The sequence below is a fragment of the Hemitrygon akajei genome, chromosome 14 (assembly GCF_048418815.1).
Source record: "Hemitrygon akajei chromosome 14, sHemAka1.3, whole genome shotgun sequence".
In the NCBI taxonomy this organism is placed as follows: Eukaryota; Metazoa; Chordata; class Chondrichthyes; order Myliobatiformes; family Dasyatidae; genus Hemitrygon; species Hemitrygon akajei.
Genome location: NC_133137.1, coordinates 90,759,612 through 90,780,367, shown reverse-complemented (window position 1 = coordinate 90,780,367; position 20,756 = coordinate 90,759,612). Strand labels below are relative to the sequence as shown.

The 20,756-nt window shown below is 40.8% G+C and overlaps 1 protein-coding gene across 5 annotated transcripts in view; it reads right to left on the bottom strand.

Moving 5' to 3' along the window:
• Positions 1-20,756, bottom strand: part of LOC140738775 (voltage-dependent calcium channel subunit alpha-2/delta-1-like) — a 715,977-nt gene that overhangs the window by 266,922 nt on the left and 428,299 nt on the right. For all 5 annotated transcript variants that reach the window (XM_073066574.1, XM_073066575.1, XM_073066576.1 and 2 more), the window contains one exon: positions 17,220-17,351. In XM_073066574.1, coding sequence (XP_072922675.1) covers positions 17,220-17,351 — 132 coding nt within the window. The remainder of the gene's footprint in view (positions 1-17,219; positions 17,352-20,756) is intronic.

Genomic DNA, 20,756 nt, shown 5'->3' with positions numbered 1-20,756 from the left:
GAAACTCCTAAGAAGACTCTGGGCATATACTGACAGGAATTTAGAAGAATGGCAGGTGGGGGAAATCTCATTGAAACCTGTCTGATATTGAAAGGCCTAGATAGAACAGATGTGGAGAAGTTGTTTCCTATAGTGGGCGAGTCTAGGACCAGAGAGCGCAGCCTCAGAATAGAAGGACAACCATGTAGAACAGAGATGAGGAAAATTTTCATTAGTCAGAGGGTGGTGTATCTGTGGAATTCATTGCCAAAGACGGCCAAGTCGTTGGGTATGTTAAAGGAGGAGGTCGACAGGCTCTTGATTAATCAGAACATCTAAGGTTACGGGGAGAAGGCAGGAGAATGTGGTTGAGAGGGATAATAAATAAGCTATGATGGAATGGTGAAGCAGACTCAATGGGCCGAATGGCTTAATTCTGCTCCTATGTCTTTTGGTCTCATGGCCTTATAATTGAGGGGCTTCCTCACTCGATCTAGTCCCTCCCCCTCCAGCAGCAGAAGAGCGGAAGAATGTGCTCCTTCCCCACAGAGCCCCTGCAGTGTCTGCACCAAGCTTCAGTGCACCCTTCAGCACGTTCTCTGCCGTCTGGAACGGGGCATTCAGCAGCTTTGTGCACATCTGCTAAACGCAAAGCAAGATTACGGCAAACTCAACCTCGAGCAATGCAAAGCCCACCGTGTCAAACTGTAAAGGGTCCACATAAAGAATGTGGTGACCTAAATATATTGCGTTTTTTTTTCTGTTTATTGAACCAGTTTTCAATTTTGTTGCAATCCCAGAATTTACTATCCATCCATAACTACCCATGAATGTTGAAAGCAAGAGAGCGTGAGTAAGAATTCTCACTGGTGCTGCATCATTAGAGGTTGAGATGGTACAATGAGATTAAAAAACTAATTTGCTCACACCGGGGTAAAGTTCAAGGTGAGAGGGATATGTGAAGTTAGATTGAGAACTAGTGAAAGTAAAGAAGAAATCCTTCTTCTAATTACTCTGGGACAAGAACCAAATTTGTTAACTTGTGTGGCTATGAAAGACAAAGCTAGATCAAAGAAAGATCAAGAACATAAAGAAATTGTCTGTATCAGTTGTATTTTTCAAGTACAAGGTATGACTTGTACTGAACTTGGCAGCATTCAAAATTCACCTGAAGGAGGATGCTACCTTTTGGTTCCTGAAAGCACAATGTATACCTTGCAGCATATAGGAAATAGAATGGGACAGATCAGGAAGTTTACAGAAAACGTGTATCACTGAACCATTGTAAGACTGACTTATGTACCAGCTCTGATGATTTACCTAATCAGCTAGGTGAGAGAGAAATCTTCACAAATCTTAAATGTTACATGATTACCAGGAGAATTAACATTTAAAGGAGTACTCAGTGATAATGATTCACTAGAAGCTCCTCTCAACCCTTGATAACTGGCCAAACAAACTTTGACTGAAAATGCATGTAAGTTTTACAAGGACTTTTCACAGGAAAATTGACAAACTGTTTTTTAATACAAGGGGATAAGATGATAGATACCATTCATCTCAAAAATCAATTTAAAGTTTCCAGTTTACTAGTCTCACACCTCTTTATACTGATCACCACGTTACATCTTTTGCCCAGGCCTGCATCCTGGAGAGGGCGGAGATCCATGGTCTCACGAGACTAACGGATGCCTCACACTTTACATCTTCCTTCTCTACTTTCAATCAGGATGCAGGGTCTCAAATTATCGGCCATCCCATTACCGCCATAGATACTGCTTGAGGAGCTGAGCTCTCACAGGATTACAAACATGTTGGCATTAGAGAGAGACTGCTGGGTTGTTTTCATTTGAACATCATTGACGACACTGAGGAATATAAAATGAGAGTACTAGACTGGTGGACAAGATGGACCACATTTTCCTGGGGATCAGTAACCAGAGACTCAACTGCAGAATAGGTTGAGAAAATGATCTTTGAGCTAGACGAGATGAATCTGCAATTCACCACTTGAAATTGTAGTGGAGACAGAAACCCTCATCAAAACCAAGGAGTACCCAGACGAGTTTGTAAAGAACAATAATGCACAAGGCGATAGGACAAGAGCCAAGAGTGAATATAACCAAACTAGCTCACATTAGGATAGCGTGGACTTAATGGGTCATTTTCTGTGCTGCATGATTCTCTGACTTATTTTCAATTTTTCAACTCATTCTGTACTCTCCTAGAGATTGGAAATAGTAGGTCTAATAAATATATTGACGACCCATCAATGTAAACATTTCACTTCCTACTATTCTGATTCTGTATTCTGATAGCAGCACATGCTGGGATGTCACTGGTATACATTTGAAGACAGGGTCTAAAGAAATTGAACTTCAACTGAATCCTTAACTGATGGATTCGGAGTGACAGGCATTCACTCTCTCTGATTCATCAAACAAGTTTGGCAAAATGCAAATCATGTTCAGTAAAACAACCCAAGAGGAAAGAATTTGCAAGTAGTATATTAGGTTGGAGAAAACAGATCTGACATTTTATCTCTATGGAATAAGGTTCGATCTTTGTGTCTTGTGCCCACACAAGTTTTTCTAAGAATAATAGCCTTGAAATTCCATTCAATTTTTGGCACTTCTCCAGTTTTAACTCAAGGCACATTATTTCACTGGCCAACAAAAAAAAGCCATGTTCATTAGCCTGGACACAAATCACAAGAACAAAAATTGCCAGCATGTTTTTCAAATGACAATTCAGAATGCCACAGCCTAAAGTTTCCAAAGTTCATCTGCAATAAGAAAGACTGAGACATGCATGGCAGTAGCTTATAATCAACGGCTGAGCCACGGGGATTGTGGGGTTGGGATTGTTGAACTGAAAGGGAAATGAAAGCTTGTATGGCAGATGCAAAAAGGTATTATTGACACAATATTTTTCTCTTGATGTTCAGGCTTGAAGATCACATTCTGGTATCCACATACCTCAATCAGGGCCTCTCCAGACCAGTACACTAGTCCCGTGGCATCTTAGTGTGAGCCATTATCATGCCAGAAGAAGCAAAGATGGAAGAAAAGAGAAGCACGCAAAACTTCCTGTAAATAATGCAACACTCTCTCCCCAAATGAGAAAGTTGAGTAAACACAAGGCTTTGATTGTTAACCTACGTCTTACAGGGAGAAAGGAATGTTCAGAGTCATGAAGTGAGACAGCACAGAAGCAGGCTGTTCAGTTCATGCTGGTCTGATTTTCTGCTTAGTCCCATCTATCTGCACCCAACCATGGCCTTCCATACGCCTCTCATCCATGTGCCCATACAAACCTTTCTTCAATTTTACAATTGAACCCATATCTACCAGCTTGCTCCACACACACACCACCCTCTTAGTGAAGCTCCCCCTCAGGTTACCCTTAAATATTCCACCTTTCACCCTGAACTATAAACTCTTGGCCTGATCTCGGACAAGGATGACACAGCCTACAGGCTCAAGGTGGATCACCTGACAGAGTGGTGTAAGGACAACGACCTGGTACTTAACACTTCTAAAACAAAAGAGATGATCATTGACTTCAGGAGATCAAAGGACAGAGTACACCCCCCCCCCCTCCATATACATGGAGAGGTAGTGGAATGTGTGGAACACCTAAAGTTCCTTGGAGTTATGTTGTCAAAGCAGCTGACATGGACCACCAACACCTCGATGCTTGTAAAAAAAGGCACAACAAAGACTCTTTTTCCTCAGAAAGCTGAAACAGGCCAAACTCCCACAAAAGCTGTTGCTTAACTTCTACAGAAGCACAATTGAAACCATCCTGACCAACAGCGCCACAGTGCGGTGTGCCAGCTGTACAGCAGCTGAGCGGCAAGACCTGCACCGCGTGGTGAAGGTGGCCCAGCGAATTGTCAGGATGGAGCTCCCAGGACTGGACACCATCTATTCCAGCAGACTCAGGAGGAAAGCAATCAGCATAACCAGAGACACCACACACCCCGGCCACTCCCTGTTTGTCCTGCTTCCGTCCAACAAAAGGTTCAGGACACTAAAAGCCAGAACAAATAGACTGAGGAACAGCTTCTACCCCAGAGCTGTGGCCTCCATCACACCACTCCCACAGAACAATGACTGAAACTGTCAGCACACACAAGGACTCAAATACTTGCACTAACGGCACTTTGTGCGTTACTGTGATATTCTGGTGCTGCTGTAACTTATTTTCTGCTAGTTATCTATTTACTACCGCTTTTCTATTATTGTCTTGTTTTTATCTACCACTTTGTTTGATTGCCTGAGAGGAAGCCAAACAGAGTTTCATTGTACCTATGTATAATGACAATAAAGATCATTCAATTCAATTCAATAGTTCTAACCTTACCCAACCTCCGGGGGTGAAAAAAGAAGCTGCAGTAATTTTTCATACTTATATTCCTCTTAATTTTGTATCCACGTTTACAAGATCTCCCCTCTTTCGCCTGTGCTCTAGGGAATGAAGTCCTAAAGTCTCAATTATTCTAGTGCCTAGATCCCTAATCTGCTCACATAACTTGAACCACTGACAGTGCACCAGTGAAAACTCTTATTCACACCCTCTCCTTCAAAATGTACAACCATATGGAAAGGTGGAGTACAATTCTGATTACTTAACACAGTTGTGAAGTGGTTACGTTTCTACAAAAGAACTCTGGGCCATCAATCCAGAGCCACACATTCAAATCTGACATGGACAGCTGGAGAATTTATTAATAAAAAGCCAGTAATATCATTAGAAGTAACTATAACATGACTGAACTTTTTTGAAAACTCATCGGCTTCCCCAGAGTACATCAGAGAAATCTGCCAGCCTTAGCCATCCTGGCCTATATTTAACCCAACTCTCACCAAGTCTAGTTATCTCTTAAATCCATCTTCAGTTTATGGGTAATTATGGATAGAAAACAAATGATGGGATTCCTAGGAATGTACATAAACTTCAAATGAATAAATTTATCATCAGAGTACATGAATGTCACCATACAAATCCCTGAGAATCATTTTCTTTTGGGCATGCTTAATCAATGCAATAACCAATGCAACTAATTGAAGACCACACCAGCAGGGTGGACAACTATTGCGCAAAATTGAATTGAATTGACATTATTACTTACATCCTTCATATACACGTGGAGTAAAAATCTTTACGTTACATCTCCGGCTAAATGTGCAATGTACAATTTATAGTAATTTGTAATAAATAGTATGTACAACAGGACAGTCAATATAGCATAGAAATACAATTGTATCGGCATGAATCAATCAGTCTGATGGCCTGGTGGAAGAAGCTGTCCTGGAGTCTGGGTCCTGGCTTTTATGCTGTGGTACCGTTTCCCAGATGGTAGCAGCTGGAACAGTTTGTGGTTGGGGTGACTCGGGTCCCCAATGACCCTCAGGCCCTGTTTACACACCTGTCTTTGTAAATGTCCTGAATAGTGGGAAGTTCACATCTAAAGAAGCACTGGGCTGCCCGCAATACTCACTGCAGAGTCCTACGATTGAGGGAAATACAGTTCTCATACCAGGCAGTGATGCAGCCAGTCAACATACTCTCAATTGTGCCCCTGTAGAAAGTTCTTAGGACTTGGGGGCCATACCAAACTTCTTCAACCATCTGAAGTGAAAGAGGCGCTGTTGTGCCTTTTTCACCACACAGATAGAATGTACAGACCAAGAGAAATGTGTATACTGAGGAACTTAAAGCTGTTCGCCCTCTCAACCCCAGATCCATTGATGTCAATAAGGGTGAGGCTGTCTTCGTTCCTCCTGTAGTCTGCAGTCAGCTCCTTTGTTTTTGCGACGCTGAGTGAGAGGTTGTTTTCTTGACACCACTGTGTCAGAGAGATGACTTCTTCTCTATAGGCTGCCTCATTGTTATTTGAGATTAGGCCAATCAGTGTAGTATTGAAAAGGGTAAAAGTAAAACACAACGAACTGTGCAAATGCAAAAACAAAGGAATTAATTTCGGAGTAAATAAAAGTGCCAAAGGGATGAGTGGAGTGGATAGTGTTGGGAGTGGGCCAGTGGTGAGAGTAGGAGTGTCAGGCTTTGGCTCTGAGTAAGTTGTCCAGGTAAGTTTCTATTGAGTTTCCATTTTATCTTACTGTGTCAGGGGTATTTAGTGTAGTTTAAATGACCGCTGTGTGTTCTTCATGCCGGATGTTGGAGTCCTGGGAGGTCCAGAGTCTCCCGGGGAACTACATCTGCATGAAGTGCATCCAGCTGCAGCTCCTTGAAGACCGTGTTAGGGATCTGGAGCAGCAGCTGGATCACCTTCAGCTTGTACGGGAGAGTGAGGAGATCATCAGTCAGAGTTACAGGGAAGTACACGACCTCCCAGGGGATGCCACAGAGACCAGGTTACTGGCACTGAGCATGGGTCAGTGGTGCAGAAGGGAAAGAGAGGAACAGTAGTGATAGGGTACTCAATAATCAAAGGACAGACAGGAGGCTCTGTGGACGAGAACAGGACATCCTGATGGTATGTTGCCTCCCAGGTGCTAGAGGCAGGGACATCTTGGATGGCATCCACTGCATTTTGGAGGGGGAGGGAGAGCAACCAAATGTCTTGGTATATATCGGTACCAATGACACAGGAAGGAAAAGCAAAGAGATTCTGAAGAGGGAATTTAGAGTGCAAGGCAGATAGCTGAGAAGCAAGTCCTCCGGGGTAGTAATTTCTGGATTGCTACCTGTGCCGCGCATCAGTGAGGGCAGAAGCAGGATGACGTGGCAGATAAATGTGTGGCTGAGAAGCTGGTGTAGTGGGCAGGGCTTCAGGGTGTAGGATTTCTTTCTGGGGGAGGTATGACCGGTACAAAAGTGACGGGTTGCACCTGAACCCAAGGGGGACCAATATTCTCGGGGACAGGTTTGTGAGAGCTGTTGAGAGGGTTTAAACTAATTTGGCAGGGGTTGGGAACCGGAGAGAAGGGACTCATGATAGGGTGGATGGTAAAAAGGCAAAGGTAGTGTGCAGTCAGACTGTCAGGAAGGGCAGGCAGGTGATCGGATAAAATTGCAGCCAGTAGGGCGAGTATCAGTGCATTAGGGATGCTGAATCAAAAACAGTAGCAAATACAGTCCTCAAAGTGTTATATCTCAAAGCACAGAGTACAAGAAATAAGGTGGGTGATCTTGTTGCACTTTTACAGATTGTCGGGTTTGATGATGTGGTCACCTCTGAATCGTGGCTGAAGGATGTTTGAAGTTGGGAGCTGAATGTTCAAGGTTACGCATTGCATCGGAGGGATAGGAAGGTAGGCAGAAGGGGTGGCATGACTCTGCTGGTAAAGAATAGCATCAAATCAGTAGAAAGATGTGACATAGGATCAGAAGATGTTGAATCCTTTTGGGTTAAGTTAAGAAGCTGCAAGGGTAAAAGGACTCTGATGACCGTTTTATACAGGCCTCCAAACAACAACTGGGATGTGGACTACAGAATACAATGGGAAATAGAAAAGGCATGTCAAAAGGGCAATGTTATGATAGTCATGGGAGATTTTAACATGTAGGTTGATTGGGAAAATCAAGTTGGTAATGGATCTCAAGAGAGTGAATTTGTTGAATGAAAAATTTTTTTTAAGAGCAGTTTGTCATTGAGCCTACTCGGGGATCAGCTAGACGGGATTGGGTGTTATGTAACGAACCAGAGGCAATTAGGGAGCTTAAGGGAAAGGAACCCTTAGGAGCCAGTGATCACAGTATGATTGAGTTCACTTGAAATTTGATAGGGAGAAAGTAAAGTCTGATGTAGCGGTATTTCAGTGGAGTAGAGGAAATTGCAATTGTATAAGTGAGGAGTCAGCCAGAGTAAATTGGAATGAAATGCTGGCAGGGATAACAGAACTGTGTCAAAACCTGCTGAATCTTCTCAAACTCTTTATGAAGTTGAGGCGCTGCCGTGTTTTCTTCATAATTGTGCTTACATGCTGGGCCCAGGACAGGTTCTCCAAAATAATCACATTGAGGAATTTAAAGTGCTGACCCTCTCCACCTCCGATTCTCCTGATGAGCACTGGCTCACGGATTTCCAGTTTCCTCCTCCTGAGCTCAATAGTCAGCTCCTTGGTCTTGGCGACATCAAGTGAGAGGTTGTCGATGTGCTAGCACTCAGCCAGATTTTCAACCTCCCTCCGATATGCTGATTCATCACCACCTTTGATCCGGCCTATGACAGTGGCGTCATCAGCAAACTTAAATTAACTTAAAACCAGAAGCTTCCACTTCTACATTCTGTGTGCGCAGTTTGCCTAGTCTAACCTGCCTGTCCGTTCACCTGGGAGCTAAGAACAATTTTCAGGGATGAAATAAAGAAGCTGTAGCAGGTACTTTGATAGCACTGGAGAATGAGCACAGGATTGACACCGACTTGTTTGACCTGATGTGTGCTGCACATCAAATTCACGCTCTGGCCTCATTAAAATGGATCTCATGGCCAGCCAGCACTAACTGCTAGATTGAGAGCACAGATGCAGGATCCAGTTTCCTGTACCAGCTCAAACAAGCCAAGGATAATTTTTTTTAAAAAGCACTAGACCTTCAGTGATTTTGGAATTCAACCAAAATAGTAGTGAGGGGGAGAATATAGCTTTTCTTGTCACTGTGTTTGTACTTCTCAGAAGACTGCAGTTGAGACAGCAGAATGCTTTTTCTTTGAAGCTCCAGCCTGTCACAACATCAGCTGAAAGAATCTAAAAAAATCCATCAATAGTTGTTCAACATTGTGGAACAGATTGGAATAACATCAGTGGCAGAGAGTGGGTGGCACAGAAAAATCACACAAAAAAATGCCAGGATCTCTAATGTTGTAATTCAGGTAAACTCTGTGTGTCTGATGCTCTTGATATCATTAAGACAATTAAAAATCTATCAACATCTGCCTCGTACTCAGAGAAACTTTTTGTCATGCTGAGATCCTGCCTGTGGCTGTGTCTTCAGCAGGTAGAGCCAAAATTATGGGATTCTCTCAGAAAAACCTCTCTAGTGCTTTCAATACCTCTACTTCCCTCTCCATCTCCAAACCTCTCTATCTTCTGCACACTCTATGATCCCTCTGCCTCTTTATAAGCTTCCCCACCTCTTTATCTCCCTCTTCCCTTACTCTTGACTGCACTACCATCCTCTCTGCCTTTAAAGCCTCTTCCTCTAACTCCCTGTCCTTCTCTAATTTAGTCTTTAAAATTTGACCGAGCAAGTCTTTTTCTGAGCACTGTAACCAGTGGTCGCTTGTCATAAGTGATGAAGGATATTAGCTCAAATAACCCCATTGGTAAATGTGTATGGGTGGAGCACTGGAACACCAAAGGGCACAAAATGTCATTAAAAGTTGCAGAGAGGCCCTAATCAATTATAGTGTTGTAGAAGATGGCATTGAATAGGAAATTAAAGCTACATGCAATGAAGTTACAATTCTAATTCTGGGTGATTTCAACCTATACATAGATAAGGCAAACCAAATTAATAATATCATAGAAATGGGATCTCTGATCTATATTCACAATGGTTTACCGGAGTGACCAAATGGTTACTGGATCATCTGAGTCTGGATACCATGTAATGAGAAAGGATCAATAAACTATCGTGTTCTGTGTGGTCACTTGAGGAAGAATTCCTTAATGGTAGAATTCTTGATTACGAGGGATAGCGAGAGAGACTGCGGTCCTGAATCTAAATAATCAAAACTATGAGGACATGAAGTTCAAGTTGGCTGTGAACGTTATTTAAAGCGAGGGTTCCCAACCTGGGGTCCATGGACCCCTTGCTTAATGGTACTGGTCCATGGCATAAAAAGGGTTGGGAGCCCCGGCTTTAAAGGGACAGCACGGGGACAGAAAATGGCAAACATTTAAGGAGCACTTAGATGAATTATAACATTCATTTATTCTTGCAATGCACAGAAATAGAACAGGCAAGGTTGCTCATTCATGGATTTCAAAATAAATTATGGATATAGTATTAGAGCCAAGCAGGGGAAATAGAAAAAGATCAGACAAAGTTACAAACCTTAGGACTGAGCAGTTTAGGTTTTAGCAAAGAAAGACAAAGGGATTGATTAGGAAGGGGGGAAAAAAAGCATACAGTGAACAGTAAAACTGACTCTAAAGGATATCTGTAGCAAAAAAAAGATTTGTGAAGACAAATGTTAAATCCCTTACAGTCAGGAAAACCTCGTTTTTAATGGGTAAGAAAGAGCAAAAAATACAAATAACCTCCCAAAAATGTTGAGGAACACACTGATGGGGGTGGAACTAAATGAAATTTTGATGAGTAGGGAAATGGTATCAGGGCTATACAATGTAATGAAGATTAATAAATCCCCAATGTCTGATAATCTGCATTCCTGAGTATTTAAGGGAATGGCCAGGGTATTGGTTGTCATTTTCCAAAATTGGGCTGTTTCTGGAGCAGTCCGAGCAGATGGGAGGGGAGCAAATGCATTCCAATCATTATCAACCAGGAGTAACACACAAAATGCTGGTCTGGCAGCATCTATGGAAAGGAATAAAGAGTTGACTTCTCAGGCCAAGACCCTTCATCAGGACTGTAAAGGAAGGGGGAAGAAGTCAGAATAAGATGGTGGGAGGAGAGAAAATCCCTTCTTCCCCTCTTACCACTTCTCTTCTACCCGTCTGCCTATCACCTCCCTCTGGTGGCCCTCCTCCTTCTTTTTTTCCAATGGTCCATTCTCCTTTTTCTTCAGCCCCTAACTTTTTCCACCTATCACTTCCCAGCTTCTCACCTCATCTCCCCTCCCCCACCACCTGGCTTCACCTATCACCTTCTACCTTGTACTCCCTCCCCTCCTCCCTCCTTCTTACTCTGGCTTCTTTCAGTCCTGACGAAGATTCTCAGCTTGACTCTTTATCCCTTTCCATCGATGCTGCCTGACCTGCTGAGTTCCTCCGGCATTGTGTGTGTGTGTGTGTGTGTGTGTGTGTGTGTGTGTGTGTGTGTGTGTGTGTGTGTGTGTGTGTGTGTGTGTGTGTGTGTGTGTGTGTGTGTGTGTGTGTGTGTGTGTGTGTGTGTGTGTGTGTGTGTGTGTGTGTGTGTTACTCTGGATTTCTAGCATCTGTAGCAGCTCTTGTGTTTACGATTACTAATCGGGAGCCTGATGTCGGCCATAAGAAAATGTTAGACTCCATCACAAAAGGTGTTAAAGCAGAAGAGTTAAAGAGTGACAATGTCAATATGGGTGCGTTAAGGAGGAAATCATGTTTGCTAAATCCCTTGGGAAATTTTGAGAATGAAGCTAACAAAATAGGTGAGGGGGAACCAGTGGATAAAGTATAAGTGTACTTTAGGAAAACTTCCCTAGGTCCCATGCAAGAGATTAACATGCAAAAGTAAAACACATGGGTGTGGGCGTAAGATCCTTCTATGGATAGAGGTCTGGTTGAATGACAGTAAGGATGTCTTTTTCTCAGTGACAGACAGTAACTAGTGGAGTACCATGGGGGTCAGTGCTCGACTCCAGCCATTTTCAGAATAAATTAATGATATGAATAAGAGAAGCAAATGCATTATTTCCAAGTCTGTGGATAACACAAAACAGAGAGTGTGAGCCTTGAGGAGGATGTAGAAAAGCTCCAGATTTGAACAGGTTTAGGAAGTGGGAAGATATGTGACAGATGCTGCATAATGCCGATAAAGTTGTACGCTTTGTTGCAGTAACAGAAAGGGAGCTGATTATCTCAACATCAGTGGACTGGAAAAGCAGACGGTGTGACAAGACTCAGGTATCACCGGGCACCAGCTGCTGAAGGTAAGCAGGCATGTTGTATGCTGACCTTCATGGTGAGATGAGATGAGAACAGCAGGGAGGGTGTCTTTCTGAAATTGTGTTGGTTCCTGATGAGGACTGTGCACTACTGTGATTTCCTTATCTGAGGAAGGATAGTCTCACCATGGATGAAATTCAGCAACGATTCCCTAGACTGATTCCTGTGATAGCAGGACTGACACATGAGGGAGATTGGGTCGATTGCTCTTATCTTCTCTGGAGACTAGATGAATGAAAGGTAACTCACAGTAATATGAAGAATGTTCCCGATTGCTTGGGAGTCTATAACTAGTGGTTACGGTCTGAGGTTAAGGGTAAATTGTTCAAGACCGAGATGAGGAAAAGTTTCTTTTCCTGGAGAGTATTGAACATGGACAATTCTGTACCACAAACAGAGGCTGAAGCCAAATCATGAATTATTTTCCAGAAGGGGTTTGATATTGCTTTAATGCACGAGAGGTGTTCGGGGGGATTATGGGGAGAAAAGACAGATCAGAATACTGAATTCGGACAATCAGCCAATGCTCTTGAAAGTCTATTCCTACTTCCAATTTCTATGTCTCTTTGTCTCAATGGTTCAGCGTCAAATTTCAAACGTAGAATATTCCTGTGCCTTTTGCTACATTAAACATGTATATCCAAGTTTTCTTTGATCACAGGATATTTAAGCCACTGGTAGTGGCATCACTCATTGTCCTGCCTTATTTCCCTAAGATTGTTAGGGTCGTTAAAGTCAATTCAATAGCGCTGCTCCTTGGATTCAATATTCAGATACTCAGGCAGTTGACACACAAGATATTCTATTCTGTCCAATATTTTATTAACTCATTGCTCTCTGGAGTATGCACACGGCTACAGTTTATTTTTATACACTGTATAAAAATAATCTTTATCTAAGATCAATTTTATCTAAAAATTCATTTTTATCTAAGGATGCAATCCTATGATGATTACTGGCTAATTATAATACAAATAAATCTCATCTCCACTTCATGCTCTTATGCTGTATCAACAGTGAAAAACCATTTGTCTCTGGGCTGTGAATATATTTGAATTCATTATTAGATTGTACACAACAAAGTGGAAGTAGAATCATCAGTAAAAAGGACAGAAAGCCCACACAATGCAGTTACAAAGGGATGTGCGGCAGCACCACAACAATCTATCCAAGTAAGAAGACCCATTGACAATCAAGGAGACTTGTTTCAGTAAAACAAATTTCATCACAAAACTAGTATGGTGTATTCCATTGTGCCTAACATCTTTGAATGCCATTTCTAAGCTGCTCACAAAGAGCATCAAGTTGGATTTGTACACACATCGACCTTTGCTTAATTCTCTACCCAGCAGCTGCCCAGGAAGCAAATTCAAAAATTGACCATTGAGAATATTCATTGCAAACCCCTGACCCATCAATACAGTCACTGGTATTGTGACATCCTGGCAGCTAAAATAATAGCTACCTCCTGTCCTCCCACATCGGACAAAATGACCGATGTTAGCTCAGCACTGTCAGGCTGAAACCAATAGCAATGCACTGAGGCTTGGAGCTACCAATTGATAAACTCATTATACTGGACATGGTATGTTTCCTCAAGAGCAGATTACTCTTCAACGACTCTTACTAATGGTTTACAGTCAGTAATCCTTGTTAAAAATAACATCCATGATTAATGATATGGAGTGTGGGGCAAGTATAGAAATTAACACTCTTAACTGATATAATGATGAAAGGTCAGGCCAGTGCTAATGAAGGGTCTCAGCCCGAAAAGTCAACTGTTTATTCATTTCCACAGATGCTGCCTGACCTGCTGAGTTCCTCCAGTAGTATGTGTGTGTTGCTCTGGATTTCCAGTATCTGCAGAATCTTTTGTGTTTAAGTGAATTCAATGTGTTGATTCAAGGATTCATACAAGGATTCAACAGAATTCCTGGAAATTGCCTGAACTTTGTAAAGAGCTCTTACATCTCAACAATAATATCCATTATTTACTTATTCTTTTAAATCTAATGGTGCTGTTAGCACATCACTGTCTTTCTCATCAACTCCATTTTATTAATCTCTGCCAACATTCCAGAGGACAATTTACTTGGGGTGTCCTCAGAGTTCCCCTCTGTTTTTGGTAGTGAGTGGTCAAATCTATGCCTCAGCCACGAGTACAACTGCATCCGATGGGCTGAGGAGTTGTGAACTGCAGGCAGTTCGCAGCTAGAGAGAGATGGGGAGTTTGGCAGGTGAAATTAGTCAAAGAAGAGCACAAACCAGTGCCTAAAACAAACAAACATATATCTGAGCACTTCCAAGAGAACTGTAAAGTGTGAAAGGAAGTGATCTACTTCAGAACCAACTGCAACTCCACCTTTGCTGTTGACAGCTGGCTAAGAACATAATAAGGATTAAAGGTGAGACCTTCCTATTCTGTAGCAGCCCAGATGCTCATTTTGAATCATGTGTAACCCTGTTTAATCTGGTATATAACACAGGCAAAATCACGTCATTAACTGGCAAATCACCAAAGGCTTTGATCTCCACACTCACAAAATGCTGGAGGAACTCAGCAGGCCAGGCAGCATCAATGGAAAAAAGTACAGTTGACGTTTGTGATCACAACAAACTGTATTTTGTAATTAGATTTTAGCCTGCTTTTAATCTTTTATATCATCCTCAACATCATTTGCATTGGAGACAAGCACATTCCATATATCATAGTCTCTAAATTGGCTGTTGTTGCCAAAGAATTTTTTAAAATTTCCATTTTAAGGAATGGAAACTAAATACAAGGCCTCTTCATTTTCATGATCTATCTTTCAACTATTATTCCTAAGTGTTAACCGTGCCCTTGGCTCTGAGAGTGATGGCTCGCAAAAGTGTAAGCCAATATTTCAAAACATAACTGATGAAACAATGTGTCCATTGAGATGTCATATTCAAGATGTCTTATCAACCTGTTCCAATAGGTTCACATTCACTCTTCAACAAACAAGACCAAAACTAGTCATACATTCAGTGGCCACTTTATTAGGTACACCTGTAGACCTTCTCATTAAGGCAAATATCTAAACAACCAATCATGCTGCAGCAATTCAGTGCATAAAAACATGCAGACATGGTCAAGAGGTTCAGTTGTTGTTAAGACCAAACATCAGGAAGGGAAAGAAATGTGATCTAAGAGACTTTGACTGTGGAATGATTGTACCAGACAGGGCGGTTTGAGTATCTCAGAAGCTGCTGATCTCCTGGGAATTTCATGCACAACAGTCTCTAGAATTTACAGAAAATAGTGTATAAAACAAAAAACGTCTTGTGAGCAGCAGTTCAGAAGTCAAAAACACCTTGTTAATGAGAGCAGTCAGAGGAGAACGGCCCGACAGGTTCAATCTGATGGGAAGGGAACAATAACTAAATAACCACACGTTACAACAGTGGTGCGCAGTAAAGCATCTCTGAATGCACAGCACATTGAACCTCGAAGTGGATGGGCTACAGCAGAAGACCAGGAACATACAGGAGGTACTAATACAGTTGTCACTGAGTTTATAATGTCTAATGTGTCCACCTTGTGAGAAAACGGATTCAAGGTTTCACGGAGCATGTGCTTGGGCTCACAGTTCAGAGTTGATTGCCTAGCAAATGTGGTCAATTTACGTGGAAAACAGAGCCTATTTAAAGAGCAGAGGGAACAAAATATATACCGGTAACTAAGTTTTCAGCACTTTTTGCTGTCTCTCCTGGAACAATGCAGCAAGAGGAAGTAACTGCTTATTTTTGAGCATGGTTTATCAACCTCATGCAGCAAGCATTTCACCAGGTTTGAATCATCTCCATTCTGACTCAGAATTGCATTATCATTAACATGTGGGACTAAGTGTCTTTAATGAAGTAATGGACTCATTGCATACAAGTTGGCCAAATGAAACAGCAGGAGCCTATTAAATAGCCAAGAAATGCTTTTGTCAACTCAAGGACCTGTCTATTGGTAAAACAGAAATTAGCCTGTATTATATTTCATCTGACAGTCTTAAACAACTAAAATCAATTCAAGAGTAAATTAGTGGCCTAACTTCAATGATTTTACATCACTCACCAATTACACGATTAACCTTTGTGGTGGACCATTAATTTAAATGCCAAAACTAATTTTAAGGTAAATATATACATCCAATATATGTCTATTATCTGCAAACATTTTTCTACTGTAAATTTGTAAGTTCGTATTTAAAATAGAAATTGGCTCTATAATAATTTCCACAATAAGGTTATAACACTAATGATTTTCAATGTCCTCATTAGGGGGAGGTGAACTGCATTTTATGAAGAGGCACTTGCTTAAATAGTTGTTACTTTCATTCTCCTCACTAGCCGCCAACCTGATAGGCAGAATGTATTAAACTCTTCACTTAAACACTACATAAAATGCACATGGAGTCCAAAGTTCCCATGTCTATTCACCTAATCCCACTAACAGGGGCACTGAAATCAGAAGAGATGAAAAAGGGAGCTGGAAAGGGATATACATTGAATTTGCATTTCTTGCCAAGTTCAGATCACCCCTACGGTCCGACCTGGTAGTTTGCAACTCCAGGGTTATTTGACATATCACATACACATTTGGAGATGCCCAACAGTCCAAGCCCAGAAATTTAATCAAACTGATTAAGTTCCTGGATTTGGATTGTTGAGCATCTCCAAATGTATATCTGATACATCAAACAACCCAGGAGTTGCAAACTATCAGGTCAGACCACAGGAGTAATCATATCTAGGCAAGAATGAAACAGGCATGCCATTTCAATATATATCCTTTCCCTGCTCCCTTTTTCATCACTTTTGATTTCAGTTCCTCCGATATTGGGAATAGGCGAATCGACATGGTAACTTTATATGGGCATTTCATATCGAACATTAAATTTCCTATCAGAAGAAAGGCTTCACTCATCAAACTAACATAGTTAAGTGCATGGGATTGATTGCAATTAACTGCATCAAAGCAGAAGAAGATCACCCTCATCCTATTTTACATTAATTCCCATGATTATAGAATCAGCAAAATATTTTCACTGAGACTGCGTTATGGTCCAGGAAACTCGACAAACAAATCTAAAAAAAAATGCAACTTCATAAACTGAAACTTGGCCAGACCATCTGAAACAAGCAATTCATTCAAGACCCAAACCTTTCTCTACCTGTGGAGGAAAAAACAAAATCAAACAAGAGACTAGAGTATTACAACTTGTGAGAAACACAAAGTTGATGGCAATAACTTTGATTTTTTTCTCTCTAACAAGGTCATACAATGGGTCATGAACCTTTAACTGATATATAAATGCTGCTTTGGCCATACACAAGAAAACGGAGAAATCATGGCATTTCAACATTACTGTTAAACTACAATTCACAATGCCATTGCATCTTAATCTTGTAAACTTTGTTTACCTGGATAGTATCTAGCCAGGCCAGTTGCACTTCCAAAAACTTGCCACATTAATGTAGGATCTTCTTCCTTGTTACGCTTAAAAATGGGATCTAATGCTGCCGTCCAGTTGAGTTCATTTAAAACAATAGTTGCTGAAAAACAAGCAAAAACACTCAATTACTCATCAGCCCGTTACTCAAACACTCAAATCAAAGAGAAAAATAACCTATTTTCTGATCAATTATTTCTAAACAGGAAAAGTATAGAGATAGTTCAGTACCACTAAACGCCACATCGTGTAAACAATACATTTCTCTTTTAAAATAATCAGAATTAATCTGGCACAAAAGGTATTTTTGTTATAACAATTTGAAAGGATGAATGAATTAGTCAACCACCAGTGAATGTAATATCATTTTTTATGTCACCTCTGCCATTGTCAGGATTAATTAGGTCTTGCATTGTTGATGGCAGCTTCTGACATTTCATTTCTATTATTAAATTCATTACACAGAGAACAGCTCCCTCTTTACACTTCATGCTTTTTCTCACTTGTGTTCAAAATTGGCTAAGAATCTACACTGCACACATTCAAAGTCTTGTGGAATACACAAGTTTCCTCCAAAGAAAGACTGATTTTCCACAATATAACTGAATATTCTATGAATTCTGGCCAAGGTTCAATTCTTGTTTTTTTTCCCTAACATACTTTTGCCAGCTTTGGTGGGGATTTCACCTCAGGTACACTGAAGTCCCAGAAAACGTCTGGCACAACAACACTGCAAATTAGATAAAGCACAAGATCATAAACACTATTTGTCATATTTTCTAAGCTTAGTTTCTTTCTCCGTAGAAAGAGGCCATTTAGCTCATCTAGGCTGATCAGTTCTCAGAGCAATCCCTTCACACCCACAGGAGTGTTCTTCCTGAACCCTCTGCCATTCAAGCCCATTAAACCCTCACTCCTCATTCTCCCACCATCCTTCTGCCCAAAGGATAATGTACAAAAGCCAACTAACCTAATAACCAACCATGCCATTGGGATGTAGAGGAAACTAGAACACCCAGGAAAAATGCTTGCAGTCTTAGGGAGAATGTGTAAGCTCCACATGGACAACACCAGAGATGAGGATCAAACCCATGCCATTGCAGCTGTGAGACAGTGGAACTACCTATGACAAATTGAATTTTAAAGTTTGCCATTTTCTCTGCCTTTGAGATGGCACAGCTGCAAGGTGCAAGTAAATTCGCTACCTTCTTCTGCAGACATTTGTCAATCAGATCTAAGGGATTTTAAGGACTAGTAAAGTAAGTACTGTGGATGATTGTCCTATTCTTTTTTGGCAGTGCCACCTGTGTGACCAATATTACTGGTGACAGAAGGAAATCTCAGCCTTTAGTCTCGATCAAGGCATGAAAAGGCAGAGGAAGCTGATTCAATCATCTCTTTCAAAAACCAGTTGGACATAGACTCAATGACCTGAGGTTGAAGTCCAGTTTTGACCATGATCTGGATTCATTCTCTCATGCTTAGTCCAGCAGACAAAACATCAGGAAATCTGTCTTTACTTTGGAATTTAATCATCTAATATCTCAAGGCAGAAGAGGAAGAAAAAAAATCAAAGCTGTAATATTGTGACTGTTTCTGGTAAAACTGTGCATGAGAAAGCTAAAAGTCATGCAGAAATCCATCACTGAAATGATGTTGTAATCCCAAGCTGGTTTCAGTTCTCATCTGATATAAATCAATATACTAATTTCACTGCTACACAGCAAAAGAAAATGAAATATTTCACTGCACAAAGGGAACAGCACTACCCCCAGTGATATCTTCCAGATAAGCATCCCCATGTTTTTATCACCAATAAATTACTCAAAATAGTGAAATCTTGACAAGGACAATTTAAATTTTCTAATAAAATTGAAATCAATACAATGGTTTTGTAGAACTGCTTTCAAAGCATTGGAAATGAATACAAATAGTTAGTGATTTACTTGGCATGCTTTTTCAGCGGAGTGCCGGGTAATGCTGAACACTGCATTTGCGATGAGGTGAACCCAAGTCATCCCAACCACAATCCATTCCAGCTGCTACCATCCGGGAAGCAGCACCGCAGCATAAAAGCCAGGACCAACAGGCTCCGGGACTGCTTCTTCCACCAGGCCAGCAGACTGATGAACTCACGCTGGTTTGAGTGTACTCTATATTACATTGACTGTTCAATTTATTATAAATTACTATCATTACACACTGCACATTTAGATGGTGACATAACGTGAAGATTTTTTTACTCCTCATGTATGTGAAGGTTGTAAGAAATAAAGTCAATTCAATTCAATAGTCTTTGGACCATTCTCAGGATGTTGTAGTCACTGACATTGAGTGCCCATTCATTTGCACCCCCTAAGAAAACGATGGAAAATGCCACCATTCTGACCTATTGCAGTTCATTCAGTGATGGTCTTGACATTGTACTGTAAGTAGGGAGTTCCTGGATTCTGATCCAGTGATAATGAAGAATCACAGATACATTTTCAAGCCGGAATGGAGTGCAACGTGACAGGAGCTTTGATATGAGTGATGCCATGTACCTGCTATTTCTATTTTACTGAGGTTGTGGATTTTAATGGGAGTTAAAGACACCTTGGCAATTTGTTGCAGTGCGTTTTGTAAATGGTGCCCACTGCATCAACTGCTGTTAAGCCATCATTGTAACATCTTAAAATATTTAATTTAACACAAACTGTACAAAGGTACTCATATAATTAATAATGAAACATTCTTTGATACACCAATCAAATAATTTAATATTATCAATAGTTAATACTTCTTTCCTTAAGAATGCCCAGACCCTCAAGGTAAACTGATCACCCACATAAACTCCCAACAACTTTATTTGCTTGTGATTCATCAGGAGTACCACAAATTTTTTAAATATATTAGTCTCATAGAAAAGGATGAGAGAAAGGCTTATAATGCCAGATCCTCAAACCTCATGTGCCACATTATGCTCTAAGCTGTCGTCAATTTTAGATAAGTTACTAAAATAGAGTATACATCTAATAAAAGTCACAACTGGTGCTTTGGCAGATCTAATATGAAATGTGAGCTGATTATTCAGCAACATAAACAAAACACATGCATCACAAAATTATGAAAACAAATCTCATATTTTCTCATCTCCTCAAAGTAAGTTCAAAATGCAAATCAAACTTCATGTGACTCCTTCATCTGTCCTACCTAAAAGAACTTTCAATTAAATAGTGTTATGTAACATTCAGGATGTAAATGTTGCAGTCATTCTACAGTTAAATGATACAATTAATGTACAGACAGACAGACAATAAGTTTCCACAAAGTGATTAGTTAAACTATTTTGCTGATCTTGGTTGAGAAATAAACGTGGGCAAGTGTGTGACCAGAGAAGCCTTTGAATATCATGTGCATTTTTTGCAGTTTACTTGACCAAGCAGATTGTTTGTCAGTTAAACAATAAATCCAAAAGACACTATTTCTGATCGCTGATTATTGTATGCATGTCCTGCTTCCCTGGTCA